The following is a 15,157-nucleotide window of genomic DNA, read 5'->3' as shown; positions in this document are numbered from 1 at the left end:
GACAGATGTAGGAGTCTCAGCAGCTTGCTCTGATCATCACCCTTTTGTACTGTATGAGAAATGACATAAAGTGAATTACCACTTACTGTAATAACCTCTATAACGGTGCTGGGGATAGCAAAATTAGCATGACGCATAGAGCCACAATGGCCATATTTATGGGAAATGCATCAAATTCAAATTAACTGAATTGCTGCCTGAAATTGTATCGATACTAAAAACCAAGAAAGTATATACAGATACAATTTTCATGATTTTTCCCCCTTTTCTTATTTCAATTTATGGTTGATATGTTTGAGTTGTAGCACTAGTCATATTTATTTAACGCACATAAGTGAAATGTTGCTTTGGAGGCTTAGAGGTACCTTAAACCTTCTGTTTTTCGACTAAAGTTGATAAAATTACGGCACATCTTCACCATGGAAACTTGGTTAAAAGGTTAAGTTATAAAGAGTGCTTTTTATTTATTTGTTGTTGTTGTTTTGTTTTTAAATGATTGCTACATGGATTCATAGATGAAAGAGTTAATTACCCTGATATCATCATATACAGTATGTACATTACATCTGATCATTCTATAATTTTCAGGATGATATTTAAAAGTGGATACAAAATCCACTGGACACTAAAGGTTAAACAAACACTTGACCTATTGAGCCTCTTGTTTCCCTTTACACAGACAATAAAGTAATAATAGTTATAGTAACCGTCACTGAATAAACAGATGTATTGACTACACTGCTGTTTCCTCCAGAATGCATTTTTTGTCTATTCTCCTTGTCAGTCCTGTTCTAGGTTTCTGACAGTGTGCTTCATGTAAGAAAAATATATAACCCCTCTTGTCAAATACACAAAGAGCATGAAGCTTTAAACAGCACAGTATCCCCCTCAAGCATCATCCCCACACCTTCATTAAGTATGCACTTAAAAAAAATGGAGAAAGCATATGAATATTGAAATGAATAATGTATGTTTTTTGCTTTTGGCTACAGCAAGATGTGAGTCAAGCAGGCTTGCTCTCGCTGCAAGTTTCAAGGAACTGCAAATGTCAGTTATCTTGCTTTTTAATTTAAAATGTACGCCGTAACTGTATGTTCTGCTTTTATTTATAAACATTATTAACACTGAAACCAAGGCAAAGACAGAGGGACATTTTGATTCAGGGTCATGTAAATAGTTTTCTGTTCTCCTCAAGGCATTTAAACCAATATTCAAGCCCTGACACTGCAGACACATATTCAATATTTTGCGTTCTCTCGAGCTACGTGTACACAGCGCTGTCTCAGCAGTTAATGCACCACACAGATGGCATTCATTTGTTTAATCTAATTTCATTTTAAATACAATATATACAATACAACATTTGAAATGATACGGGTAAAAAAATATATGTCATCTTACAATACAGTACCATTTAGAGAACGATGGAAAGTAAAACAGACACAGAAACAACATCTTAACACACTCGCTCCACTTAACAATATACAACACATGTCAACTCTGAGCCTGTTGTAAGGTAGTATCTGTAGGCTTCTACATACAAACCCAGTACAATTTCATTAGCAGAAGCTAAACAATAATTCATAGATCCTGACGTACAAAAGGAGTTGTTTTATCCACTGAAAATGCTTTTGTTCATGCACTTTGTACATGCTCCACTGGAAGACAGCTCACATTTCAAATAACTCAGGATCCATATATCATATTCACATTCATCACTTGCTCTGATCTTCTAGCATTGGACCCTCAAAGTCAATATAATTAAACAAACTTACAGTTACCTTCCTGCAAGCGATTTAACAACCTCTGCCCTTTTTCTCAAAGAGATCTGCCAATGCTGTTAAGAATTTTATTCTTGATGAATGGACAGCGATGATTGCCATTTATAGCTGTGAGTGCTCAACAGGAGAAAATAACTGTCTTCCTTAAGTATTAACTGAAATGTATAACTGGTCCTGTGGACACTGTTCACTCAAGTCCCTGTATGGATTGTGGTTTCCAAACAGGCTGCCAATAGCAAAGAACGCTGTGTGCAGCAGTTTGCTGACATCCAGTTAAAGAATTTATGCAGCTTTTGTTGTTATCCCCAAGATGTAAATCTGTCCATAAATCTGCAGCATGCAGCTAGTTTTGGCTGGCATCTTATTTCAAATAAAGATCAGACAGCAATTTCTCCTCCAGAAATATCAGCCTCACAACACAGTTGCTCTACTTGGGCACGAGGCGTATCAAAGCCATCCATTACACTTGTAAAACAGCTAACTGCCCTAAGGTGACATCATGTGTTTATATCTCATAAGCAGGTAATACTAGGCTGAATTGGTACCATGGTGTGCGTCATAGAGAATACTACACGCACAGCACAATGTAGATTGTGTTTCTGAGTATCATCCATTCAAACTAGATCCCCTCCTAGGAGCTGATCCATGCAGGTCACGGAATCATTCACCAAAATGAATAGCGACATTCCAAGGGAAATGCTGAGGAAAAACAATAAGCCATATTGTGAGGTGGTGGGCATTCTAATTTCATTTCAGATAGCACAAGTGGGATTTGCTGAGGAAGGATTTCGAGGTGGCGGTACAAGCCAATCTGCGAAAGGTCTAGATCTGTGACACTGAACAAGACCTTGAGGGAGAACATGGAACAGGTGGCTATTGCAACAATGAAACAAAGCTTCACAAAGCCGTCGCAGCATGCTTAATGACTGTTTGCTTCCACCTCATGTTCCTGAAGAGCCGTCAGTGTTATGTAAACATTTACCTCTTATTGCATTGTTGAGTGATTTCTTCACGTCGTTGCAACGAAACTAATCAGTCACTGAACAATTGCTCTTTGACAGATCATAATTACTACCAACATGGGAAGTAACAAGGTTATTTTTAAAGCACGATTCTCATATACTTTCAGCATCACGGTGATGATGAGTTAACATGTTTGCAATTCTCGCAAATGCTATCTGCTGAAAAACTAAAAGCAAGGTGGGGAATTTGAAATACATCTTCAAAAGAAAGCCAAGCAAGTTTCCCCAAAGCAGCTGTATGAACCAAGAGCAAAGATCACAGAGAGGCAATGACGTTGGAGCAGAAACATTGGAGTTGTGAGAGCGCAATGTTGGAGAAAGAACGAATTGAGATCCTATAGCTCCAGGGGAGATGTTGTTTTGCTGGTGTAGAAAGTGAGGCAAACACAGACCAATTTACTTGGGGAAAATTGTGCTGTGGTGTAAAAAAAAGAGAGCTAAGAGCAGACCTGGCCCATTCTTCACTGTGCAATCTAATCTCAGCTCTTGGAGAAGATGGGTGAAAACAAACATTGTTCTCCTGTCAGCTGCCCTGACAGAACATACAGTGCTAGTAAAAAGAGCTCAGCCTACTCACACACCCGCCTCAACCACAAACAGGAAGATGATTAAACCGGGAGAGGATATTTAAAACTGAAAAAGTTAGGTTTGACATGATGAATATTCAAGGCAACAATGACCTCTGATACTCTCCTGGTGGGTTTTCAAGGAGGAAAATAATTAAGGGCCAAATGGGGAAATTCTCAGAGAGAAATCCCCGAGCTACGCTTTTGCAGGTTTAACATCAGTCATGAAAAATGGCTGAAGACACAATAGTCTTAATTGGATGGTGTTTTCAAGGAGAACCTGTTCCTAAAAAGTATTTTGTTACACTTCATAATCATTATTGTTTTCCCAATTGTAAATACTTTGTGGTTCATAACATATTAAAGTACATAAGAGGTAAATTATTATTATGGTAAACTTAACAACACTGAGTTAATCAGTAGTACAATAAGCTGTTCCCTAAGTGAGATTTGTCTTCATTACTCACATCAAAAACATTCATAAATCAGTGGTTCTTTATATCATCCATTCATAACTTACACATATGTCATCAAGGTAGCGATGGGCGATATGGTAAAAATAAATATCATGAATTAAAAACTGTTAATGACATTAATATATTAATACTGATATATCACAATATGGTAAATGTATACAAAAACTTATGTAAAGTGATGGATTTGATGTTCAGTGTAATGAAATGTTTCTGTTATGTAGAATAGAGACTGGACCAAACTAAAACCTTCCTTAACTCATATTCATTTTTCATTTAAGTATAAGGCTGGCACCATATTAATATTTTTTTTGTTGTCAACAAATTCTGCGAAAAGAACAAAACCAACAATTTGTTACTATTGAGTCAAAACTCCATGGTGCTCATGTTAATGGTAATGAAAGCACCTATCACTTGGACCCTGATTATACTTGGCATTAACATGTGTTGGGTCGCTGTAATCACATTACATTTATCTGTAACGCAGTAATGTAACGCGTTACTGAGTCTACATTCAATAATCACATTACAGTTACTAAACAAACACATATGTTGTTACTTGTGCTACATAAGTTCTTCAATTATTATGTATAAATTGGGCGGATAAAAAAAACTGCCTGACTTCTTATGCTAACACAAAGCTAGTGACGAGACACTCACGGACCCACAGTGATGCTCAAACTGAGTGTATGCAGACCCCAACCAAGCAGCCAAAGCTTGTGCATTGCTCTTTTCTACAGAGGAATCTCAGTCTTTCAGAAGCAAACTCAGCAAAGTACCGATAATAGTGAATGGAGAGCCATCATCTGACAGGAAAACTTTGGTGAGCTATCTGGACCAGTGTTATATCAGGATGGAAACTGACTTGTGCTGAGTCTTGTGCTGACTCCGAGGACAAACAAGTTGTCTATATATTATTTTGAGGCAGTTCTTACTTGTACATGATGGTCACGACTCATATTATTTTATTTGTTGCTATATTATTTTTTACACAACATCGCCGGCATTGCTAAGAAGTAATGCAAAAGTAATGTAACGAGTAATTGATTACTTTCCACAGGGAGTAATTAAGAACCTACTTTTTTTTTAAAGTAATCAGTAATGTGTATTACATTATATTTTTTTGATAACGACCCCAACACTTATCTTGGGTGATCCAGTTACTAGTGGACAGCCAAGACACATTGTCAATCACCCCTTTCTGTACCAAAATAACTGCCACGTCCTGCATTGATGACACATTTTCCCGTTACGTCCTGGCTGGCAATGCCTCAGGATGAATCAGCGATAACAATACAAAAGATATGTGATCAAATGTGTCCTTGGCCACCTCGGTAAGTGGTTTGAGTGATTAGATCACAATGCGTCTTGTATTTAGCACTGTCCGCTTTTGATCGGATCACCAGAGACGCATGTTAATGCCAGGTGTAAACAGGGTCTTAGCTAGTTGCAGCGGTGTGGCTCATTGATATGTAATGGGGTTTAGATAACAGCAGGATCAATACATTGATGGCGTTGGTCATTTCATGGGATTTGGTGAATAAAAGACAATATATTGCCAGACTTATCCTTCAATTGGGAAACCAGATCTTTGTAAACCATTATTTTAATTACGATATGATACCAGATAGTATGGAATTATGTATGTTAGGGATGGCTATCATAAGTTAAAATGAATGAAGGCCTATGAAACACTGAAGAGAACACGCTTTCATGAATACTCTGAGGTCAGTTGAACAGTCCTTAAGAATGACTGGGAAGAGGCTCCACTAAGGTTACAACTTGCAGGTATAAAAAACTATAGATTGATTTGGCAATCAAAATGAGTATCAATAAATACATACAAAATGAATAAATAAACCTGGAAATACATACATTTGTAAATAATAATAATAAAAACCTTTGCCTCTATGCCATACTAAGAGTCTTTGTGTATAGTCCTCATTGGCTGGGGGGTTGTGTAGTCCATAAACTTATACTTCTAATAATGAGCCATTCTTTCTGACTGGCTGTCACCACAATGCGCACACACTCAATGTCAAAGGCAATCTTGTGGTCTACATCTTGAACCTCGATGTTGCCATTTTTAAACTCCCCTAATGTGATGTAGGAAGAACACTGTTTCCCTTTCTTAGTCCCAACTAGTTTTTCTCCTACTTCCAGAGCGCCGTGGTGAAGAATATCATTCTGTCGGTCGTCAGAACCGGTAGAAATCTTAATTTTACTAATTTTGGTAGATTTGTTAAATACTATGACAAAGAAATCTCCAGTGGAAGGAGGCTTCCCCCAAAAGTATTCATCCACCGTGCTATAAGCCTTGGTGGCATCATAGTTTTCAAAGACGTTAATGTTTGTGTAAAGGTTGGCAGGAGGGTTGTCAGGAATGTCTATGGAGTCCTCCTCGAAGTCGTCGTCCTTCAGCTTGTTCTCTGCTCCTTTATAAGAGGAGTAGTAGCCCATGTGCTGGAACAGCGAGGGTTTGAAGCGGATCACGTCCTTCTGGGCCAGCAGACCCCTGAAGTGGATGAGGAGCCAGTCGCAAGGCATTTCCTGGTAGAACATGAGGAGGAAATGAGCCAGACGTGGCAGGTCTCTGGAGTGGTACAGCTTCCCAATGTAGCCCAGCTTGGAGAACTCCAGCATCACCCAGTAGGAACCTTCTCTGGAGGTGATCACCTTCTTCAGCGCTGTCAGGAAGTTCCTGGAGCAGCGGACGTCGTCCTCTAGCATCATGTAGAAGTGAGAGAGGTTTGTGCAGAAGTTGAGGAGGAAAGCGTAGTCTACGTTCTGCTTAGAGCGGAAGCGGACTCTGTCCTCTGGGTCGTTGTAGTTCCTTTTCAAACCATCCAGAGATGGATAGTATTCCTCCGGAGCCTGGATCACAAGGAGGCGTCCGGCTATGATGTGGTGGGCAAACTTCCTGGTGATTTCTTGCACCAGGTTCTCACACCAGACCAGGTCAAAGTCTGCCAGATGGACCACAACCACAATCTCTTTCAGTTCCTCATAGCTGGACTGATCAAAGATGGATTTGATCGTCTCCAGAAGGTAATTCCCTCTTTTTCTTTTGACTGATGACAGTCCAATGGTAAGATACTCTGTGAAAAAAAAGAACATTTCATCAAATATAACAGAAATGCTTGAAAATAACCAATTGTATGTATTATATATAGAAGAATGAGGGGTTGGAGATCACCCCCCTCCCCAACTTAGGTGATGACAATTGATGAATGTGCAAATCGAGTAAACTATGATGAATTCACCTTGAATTCATATCACTATATTTTTTTCTTTAAATATGTTGTATTAGGAACATTTATAGTGAGACATTTATTTTTACAACCAATGTCTGTATGTTAAATGTTTTGTGGCACAGACCACAAATTAGAGCTCAGTGCTCACTGTAGTCGAAAAAGTCTCTGAGGGCAATAAAGACTTAAATGTTTGGTGAATAAAACATGGTATACTTAAGAAGACTTCTGAGTTGTGTTTGATTTTAAGGTAAAAACATCTCTGTGGAACAGTTGTATTTTATGGCCATGCTATAAATCCCACACATCACAGATTTGAAGGTTTAGTTCTAAGTCCAAGTGTGTGTTCACAATTATGACTTAACTCTCCCATGCCCATGAAAATAGTCAGTGTAAATTCCTCTTTAAAGGAGCCCTAAACTTACTCTTGCGGTTCAGAGGGGTTCCAGCAAGATAACGATATGTGACATTAATGGTTCCAGAGAAATTACTGAGGTCTCTGAAGGTGTGAACGTATCGCTCTGAGCTCGGAGGGTGGACTGATGTTTCCCTGAGCTGCCTTTTATCCTCTTCCTGCAATGCAACATGAAAAACACAGGATTAATATACGTTATGAACAACAGAGAGAAAAAACACATGTTCAAGTTGTAATAGCCACTGTAAAGAAGGAAACTCATCTTGAAAATTCCAGTTTCTACTGTGAATTATTTAAATGAGAGGGAAAACAGATTTTTGTTTTCTTGAACTTGTCTCTAGGATCCTGTGCAAACTTGACATAATATGTGTTTTGATGCCACTGAGTTAAACCTCGACGTTTAGAGACAAAAGGAATCTTAAACCCCCTTTAGGCAGTTTGCGTAGCCAAGCAAATGGACTTGTGAAGAGCACCAGAGAGTTGAAAATGTGAACCATCTCTTAATAATTTAAATAACAAACATAGATAATGTACTGTGATAACCAAGTTTTGATGGCATCATGAATAAGAAATAAATCATCTGGATGATTTCAACTTGGGTCCATGTCATGAAAATTTAAAAATGTTTCCTTTTAAAAACAGGCAATTATAAAAGCGACAACATGGGTGGAGTGAACAAATACAAGAACACATTTGGTTTCAAAAGCATATTTGGTCAAATTAGTTTTTCATACATTAAGAAAGAGTACAAACATGAACGGAGTACTTCATCCAAATTCCTAAATTGGAAACACAAACATGAATGTAATTCACATACACAACAGGATTTACTAACCAGCACGTAGCCATCTTCAATATAGAGGTTAAGGAAGAGGAGGAAGGTGATGAGGAAGCCGAGGAAGGGAATAGTGGAGCGTTTCCTCAGACACCTCATCTTGTCGAGGGATTTCCAGACCAGCCTCATGCTGTACACGCTCTCGCTGGGATCTGCATAAGAAAAACATGAGATAAGACACGTTTAGGCTGGCTTGCTTTGAATTATGTCAGCCTGAAATGCTACATGTGAATCATTTGCTTCTTTATCAGGCAAGTGGGGGAAGTCATCTAAGGACTGTACAACCATATACGATGTGGATGTCTCCCATTAGCATCGTAATTATTCTTCAATGGACTTCTAATGGTTTGTGATTGTGTGGTTTTTCTTTTGCTTTTCAGGGAAAGAGGTGGACCAAATCACAAGAGAAAAACTAAAGGCACTGCTGGATATTGACCTGCCCAACAATTGATTACTGATGTGAATCAGATGTGCTTCTTTACTGATAACAGCTATGTAAATATTCCCAATTGCTTGCTGTATTTGTTCAATTCCCGTCAAACTGGTATTTCTGCTCATGTAATGATAAAGGTGGTTGATGGCAAACATTTCAATACATTTATATGCCACAATGGTTTAAAAAAAAAAGACACTTCTGTCTGCTGTTATCAGCTGGCTTACTCTTCTTTGTTGTGAAAATGTGAATTTTTTTCTCTTTGTAGATTACAGCCAACTATCACTGAAGGGGAAAATTCAAAATCAATTTTCAAAACAGTTCATTTCATTTCAGATATGAAGTCCACTATAGAAGAAGAAGAAGAAGACGATAAAGGAGATAATAGGTATGAGATGAGAAGAAACTATAAAAGAGTATGAAGTGCATTCTTATGTATACAGTATTTAAACAGTTAGGAGGGCTGCACATAATACTTGCTTTCATTACTTATTAAAATGTTCATTATCTTTTTGATTATCCTTACATTTGAGAGGCTAAGTCCAGTATATTTAATCATGTAAAGGACATACATGATTTATATATTATCAAAATGATTTCTGTCCATCAATTGTTTCAGCACTTTTACACATATGATATAAAGATTGATGTAGTAGAAGAGAAGGTCTATGCAGTATTGTTCCATTTCCTCTGATTGGCGACAGATGGTAATAGAAAGCAACAAATCTGAATCCCTGAATGCAGCACAAAATTACACCCTGATGGTAATAATTGATGGAGAATAAAGAGTAACTCATATTGTTAGTTTGTCAGGGAATACGATGTAAAACATCAGTATTATGAAGGCGGTGGACATAAAGACAAGAGAGCCAGATGAGATGTCAATGGATGTTTTTATGGTTCTTCTTCTGTAAACAACCCATAATTCAATGCTTGGATCAATTAAAAGTTTCCATAAATAACACAACGTAACTGCAGTGTGCTTCTGAGATGTGATAACGCACGAGGTGGACACAATATCTGTCAACAATCGAATGAAATCCATTTAAATTTCTACAAGCAATAGTGCCTTTAACAAGCATATTATATCCAATTTGAGAAAACCTTACACTATTATATCATCCACTAAAAAACACAACAGACTGCAGGTTTAAAAATACAAATCCAGTCTCAGCAACACCTCAAAAAGGTGATATTTGCAAGTTGTGAGTTATTTTATAAAGATATTCACAATAATGTGTCCACCTGCTATCCATATAGGCTTGCATAAGCAAAGAGGATAAATGATCTGTGGAGTGTGTCTCTAACAGAGATAAAACAAAGAAATCACAAAGCAATAATGACAGCTGAACTCGTTAATGCATGACATCCCTTATGAGCAGCAATGACAGCCATACCATACACAGCTTTCAGCTAGAGCATAAGCATGCATCAGGCTCAGTCACAACAAGGTTGGCAACTTCTCATGGTAACTGTGACAACTGAGTGACTGAGGGAGAAAAAGCCTATACAAAGTCACAGCCTATAGACATAACAATAGTATTGGTCTTTCTTTGCCAGCAATTAGGCATCAGCGTTTGCTTTTGTTCCACTGCTGCAGAACCCCCGAGATGCCTAAAAGAATACAAACTACCTCTAAGCTCAGTTCAATGACCACACACACATCGATCACTCGCACTAGGAGTCAGCCTCACCTGGGATTCCGTTAGTCAATACCTCTTTGTGCACACTTGAAAAACTGAATTTAACATATCCATCTGCTGTGGACTGTTCTACGCAATTTGCAGCTCAGTGTGTTTGTAAAGTAGCAGTCAATTATCAGTAATTACAGATATTACAGAGTTTTTGTTCCTCCACACCGTTCACTCTACAACTACCTATACTGTCTGAACAAAGATGCAATTTATTATCCACTATGGGAATTATGGGTTTAAGGAAATTAGATATCATATTTGCTGTACATTTTTAAAAATGAAGTTGTTAAAATGTTATTCTTAAACACAAGGTGCACAGGTTTCATAAAATGTTTCTTTTTTTTTGGCAGCACAGGGATTACGGAAAACGTTGTGTTGCATGTCTGTTTTACATACACAAAACGAAAAACATGAATGTAAAGCAAAACAAACTAACTAACAAGCTACAGTGCATTTCATTTCTTTGCCTGACATTCTGTGTCTAATATACACAAATAAATACAGCCAGTCTTAGTTTAACCCTTACCATATCTTTCATTTTCTATCTAGCTGCAGTTTACACTTAGCCTAATGAGAGACCATCCTTTCATTTAACAGCTTGGCGGATTGAGGAATGAATGAGGAACCTTATAACTCTAACCTATCTTCTATTATTGTAGATGGTAAAAGCTGATATTCCCCAAAAACATACAAAAATGGGGAAGTAATCTGATGCAGTGCTACCAGTTATCACATTAATGTGGTATCTGCAGTCTGAAAACTGGTAAATAATTAAAGTGTTTCACCCATAACCTTTCACCACATTTGTAACAATATGGACAATCTAGCTTGAATGCATCTTTGTGCAGCTTTATTGATAGAAATGGTGCAATATCAGGAATGTGCTACAGTGTCGTGGCATTGACATTTCTAATATGTATTTCTACCCATTTGTGGAGCACTAGATCCTGCAAGAGCAGAATATGTTGCATTGTCTCCATTGTATGCGTGGCATGTCTCTCAGTAAATTGCAGAATTCTGCTGGGCAAAGCTGAGTGCAGCATGATGATGACAAGAATCATTAGAGCCTTTTCGGAAGGAATCTCAGCTGATGGCTGCAAGTATAAGAGTTCTCCTGACACCACAACTCAGGTTTCTTGTGCTTCTCAGAATCATCTTCTGTAGTGGGAACTTGCAGCAGCTATTTCCTTTTGCACAAACAAGCAACTGTATGTAGAGACGCATGACCTACAATTAAACAAAGTGGAATTCTTTGCATGATCCAGTGGGAGAACTGCAATTAAACAACTTTTCTGTTTCATGTTGGGAGAGAGATGATCTCTCAGATTGGAGTCTTGGTTGTCTATCCTGATGATAGAAGACAAAGTGAAGCGCCTCTCCAATTTCAATAATTCAGTACGGGCTCAGAGCAGGAAGGGGATGAGATGCTCATTCTGCCAAAGGCGCAGCTGGTAAACATGTTCACTTCTCCTACCCCAGATTTAACTGTGACTGAGATGCACAGTAGTTAACACCTAAAACAATGTCATCCCCATCCGCAGCCCACTATATGTTCTTGGAATATGCTACAATTATATACAGTATATGGATGTTAAGATGAATTCACTTCAAGCATTCATCACCAAGAGGGAGGCTTGTGAGTGCTGTTGTGTTCATTCTTATGGCATGAATCCAGAGTGGAACTGCAGCAGTGAAATGGACTAAGTGTGTTTTAATGGGTGTGTCATCCTGGCAGTCACACACTCCCTCAGATGTCCCCAGCACCATTTCAGTACACAGCACACTTCCAGCAGGCTAGGGCTGTTAAATATCCATTATGCACTGTGTGTGTGAACTGGACCAAATAAACCACAACACCGCCTCTCTACTCGCTTATGCCCAGCAGCATGCTCTGCACTTAACTCATATCAACTGTGTGTTCCAAACTCTCTTTGAAAACCGTGCTCTCTGTAAGAGGCTAAATCCTGCTAGATTGACAAAAAGGCAGCTCGGTGGTGGTAACAAAACTGCGACAACAGATGAGTATACAAGCCAAAAGGACTTAAGAAAATTCAACTATTTCTAGATTCTACATTCTTGTGGCTAAATCTTCATTTTGATCAAGATTTCTCAAGCCTAATCATTTTTAAATTCAACATGCTCTGCTATTTATTGTAATTGTTCCACATCTTGGCAGTAACAAGCAGTCACACCTGTCTAGGAGCCAGAACTATTTATGATAGTAACTACAGTTGCTCCTAGAAGAGATAAAATGGAAAATACACCCAGAATCCCCTGCAGAAATTCTCCAAGGAAACTATCACCTGGTTGTATCACACCATGGCTAGTGCCTTGGGGTTTGGAAATGGCTCTCAGCTGGATATCTGCTGCCCATCAATCCTTGACGTCACAGCAAGCAGAAGGTTACTATGTTGCTGTGCAGAAAGATGAATACACAAGGGGGTGAAGAACTCCATGTTAACTAGAGGCTAGTTAACATGGAGTTCTTGTATATTTTCAAGGAAACTAGAGAGGTGCCTTATTCAATTAGAAGTGTGGAATTCAGGACTTAAGTAAATGTAATATCTGAAGAGAAGCAACTAATGATTATTTTCATTATCAATTAATCTATAATGTGTTGTTTTTGTGTAATGAATGTAAGCCTATGAAATGTCAGATATGTTTTGCCTGACCAAATATCAAGAAAACCAAAATATATTAAACAAGAGATTAGTAGTACATCCTCTTGTTTGGCTGGAGACAGAGAATGTTTGGCATTTTTAGTTGATGAAAAACTATCTGATTAAGCATCTAATCATTTCAGCACTAGAGACAGTATCTTAAAAAAAATAGTAGGTCTTGTTTTTTTGTATTAATGCTTTGCTTGTGTTTTGCTCATAGGCCGTTTTTCCTGCATAATATTCCTTGGTGAGCTCTGGACTGGACTCATTCTCAATGTCCTCCAATGTTTCTCTGCCAACTCATATGAGATGATTGTTCCAGGAATTGTCTTCCTATCCCCTGCCGCCCCCCCCCCCCCCCCCCCCGCTCCCCACTCCCAACCCCCACTACCACCCCTTGTGCAGACTTCAAATGGAAAACAAGGAGCTCCCCAATGATGAGAAGGCAATTATGGTCTGCTCTGATGTGCAACCTAATGCCAAGAATTCTATATAACACCAAAAAACCCAGAACAAAACAAAAGGCCGTCCATTCCCCCTCCATTTGTAATGGCTTGATTGCTGCCGAGTTGAAGCAGTCCTCCTGCATGCCAACGATACCTCTTTTTTTGTTGAGTGCTGTGAAAGGGAAGCGAAGAGCAGAGTAAATGGGAAAAAAGAGGTATAGGACTGAGCAGAGTGGCACTGACATGTTACAAACATGAGTCGAGCTCCACAGCAATTTCACATCCCATCCCCTCAAGGTTGTTCCGTTAATGTCATTTCCACAAAAGTGAAGCAAATGTCAGGATGCCTTGGAAAACACATGGATTGGAGTAAGAACTGCAAACCTGAATTTGAAAAAATCGGAAATGAGTACTTTTTCTAAAAATGTTTGTGTACAATATCAGCAAAATGAATTCATTCCTTTGACTGCTTTCCGGGAACTGAGGAGTGCAGAATAATGAAGATGAGATTTGAAAATAAAATGCCCTCCTCTGGGAGTTTCAGGTACACACAACATTGAATCCCTGCATATGTTATTCAGAAATCAAAATAAGCCCTTAACAAACACTTCTCTTGCTGGCTTCAATCAACTCTCAACTTTCGATTTAGGCCACGCCGCTTTTAAAATGTGGAAGCTACGTTTCTGTAATGGGAAAACCTAGATGGGAAACTCATTGTGAATAAGAAAAGGGGAAAAGATTAATAAAATGGGCAGCAGAAAGCAATTCTCCCACATTTCATCTTGTTATCTGTTTTACATTATTTCCCCTGGGTATCCTGCACCTTGCAGATATACAGCTCTGCACAAATAATCAATTAAGCCTGCAGATTTGCGAGGATTCAGCAGTTGCTTTGTGTCAGGCCTTCAGCCACTTTCAATGGATTTTCTTTCTTGATAAAAAGCTGAGAGTAACAGAGGCTTTTGTTGATAACAAAATTGTGGCGCAGGGCAGAATAATAAACCCCTTTATTATGAAATGGCTGTTTTGTTAATAATTCAAATTGGTCAAACAGTTTACCAATTACTACATTCTTACATCCAAGCAGACAAAAGGAATCTGACATCTACAAAGACTTAGCGACCCTTGTCAGACATCCACGCCCCTTATAGAAACATGGAAATGATCTTAATTATCGGGACGCAATGGGGAATTGTCAATGAGGCGGTTATCAATGCACAGTGTGGTAAATTAAAGCCTGAAAGCTGTGTTTCTGGGAGATTCACCATGTAATTACCATAAACCCTTTTTGTCATAACAGCCCATCATGTCTGAGGTTGATGAAGACGAACTGTCATTTCCACAAAGGTAATATTCCAAAGGGAGTCATTGCGTTATTTCAGGCGACAACACAAACTCATATTTTCCTTTTTTTTTTTCTTTACACCTGTAAGCTGCTGAGCTTTCTGATCGTAAGATGATGTGGTGGACGTGGTGTGTTTCACCAATCCCGGCTGCATCAAACTCCTGAGGCCAGACGGCTGCGCCAAGGACCCAAACAGAGGTAGCAGCACCTCCCCTTCCCCCCCCCCCATCGCCTCC

At 38.7% G+C, this 15,157-nt stretch overlaps 1 protein-coding gene across 1 annotated transcript; it reads right to left on the bottom strand.

Annotated features, from left to right (window-relative positions):
• Nucleotides 1-5,783: 5,783 nt before the first annotated feature.
• On the bottom strand, nucleotides 5,784-8,472 carry mgat4c (mgat4 family member C). The gene is made up of 3 exons (XM_062421266.1): nucleotides 8,344-8,472; nucleotides 7,519-7,666; nucleotides 5,784-6,940 (listed from the first exon to the last, which is right to left on the bottom strand). Exons 1-3 carry the CDS (start codon nucleotides 8,470-8,472, stop codon nucleotides 5,784-5,786), a joined length of 1,434 nt encoding a protein of 477 aa, XP_062277250.1.
• Between the last annotated feature and the right edge of the window lie 6,685 nt (nucleotides 8,473-15,157).

This window comes from Scomber scombrus, chromosome 6 (genome assembly GCF_963691925.1).
Source record: "Scomber scombrus chromosome 6, fScoSco1.1, whole genome shotgun sequence".
Taxonomy (NCBI): Eukaryota; Metazoa; Chordata; class Actinopteri; order Scombriformes; family Scombridae; genus Scomber; species Scomber scombrus.
This window is presented reverse-complemented; position numbering and strand designations above follow the sequence as displayed.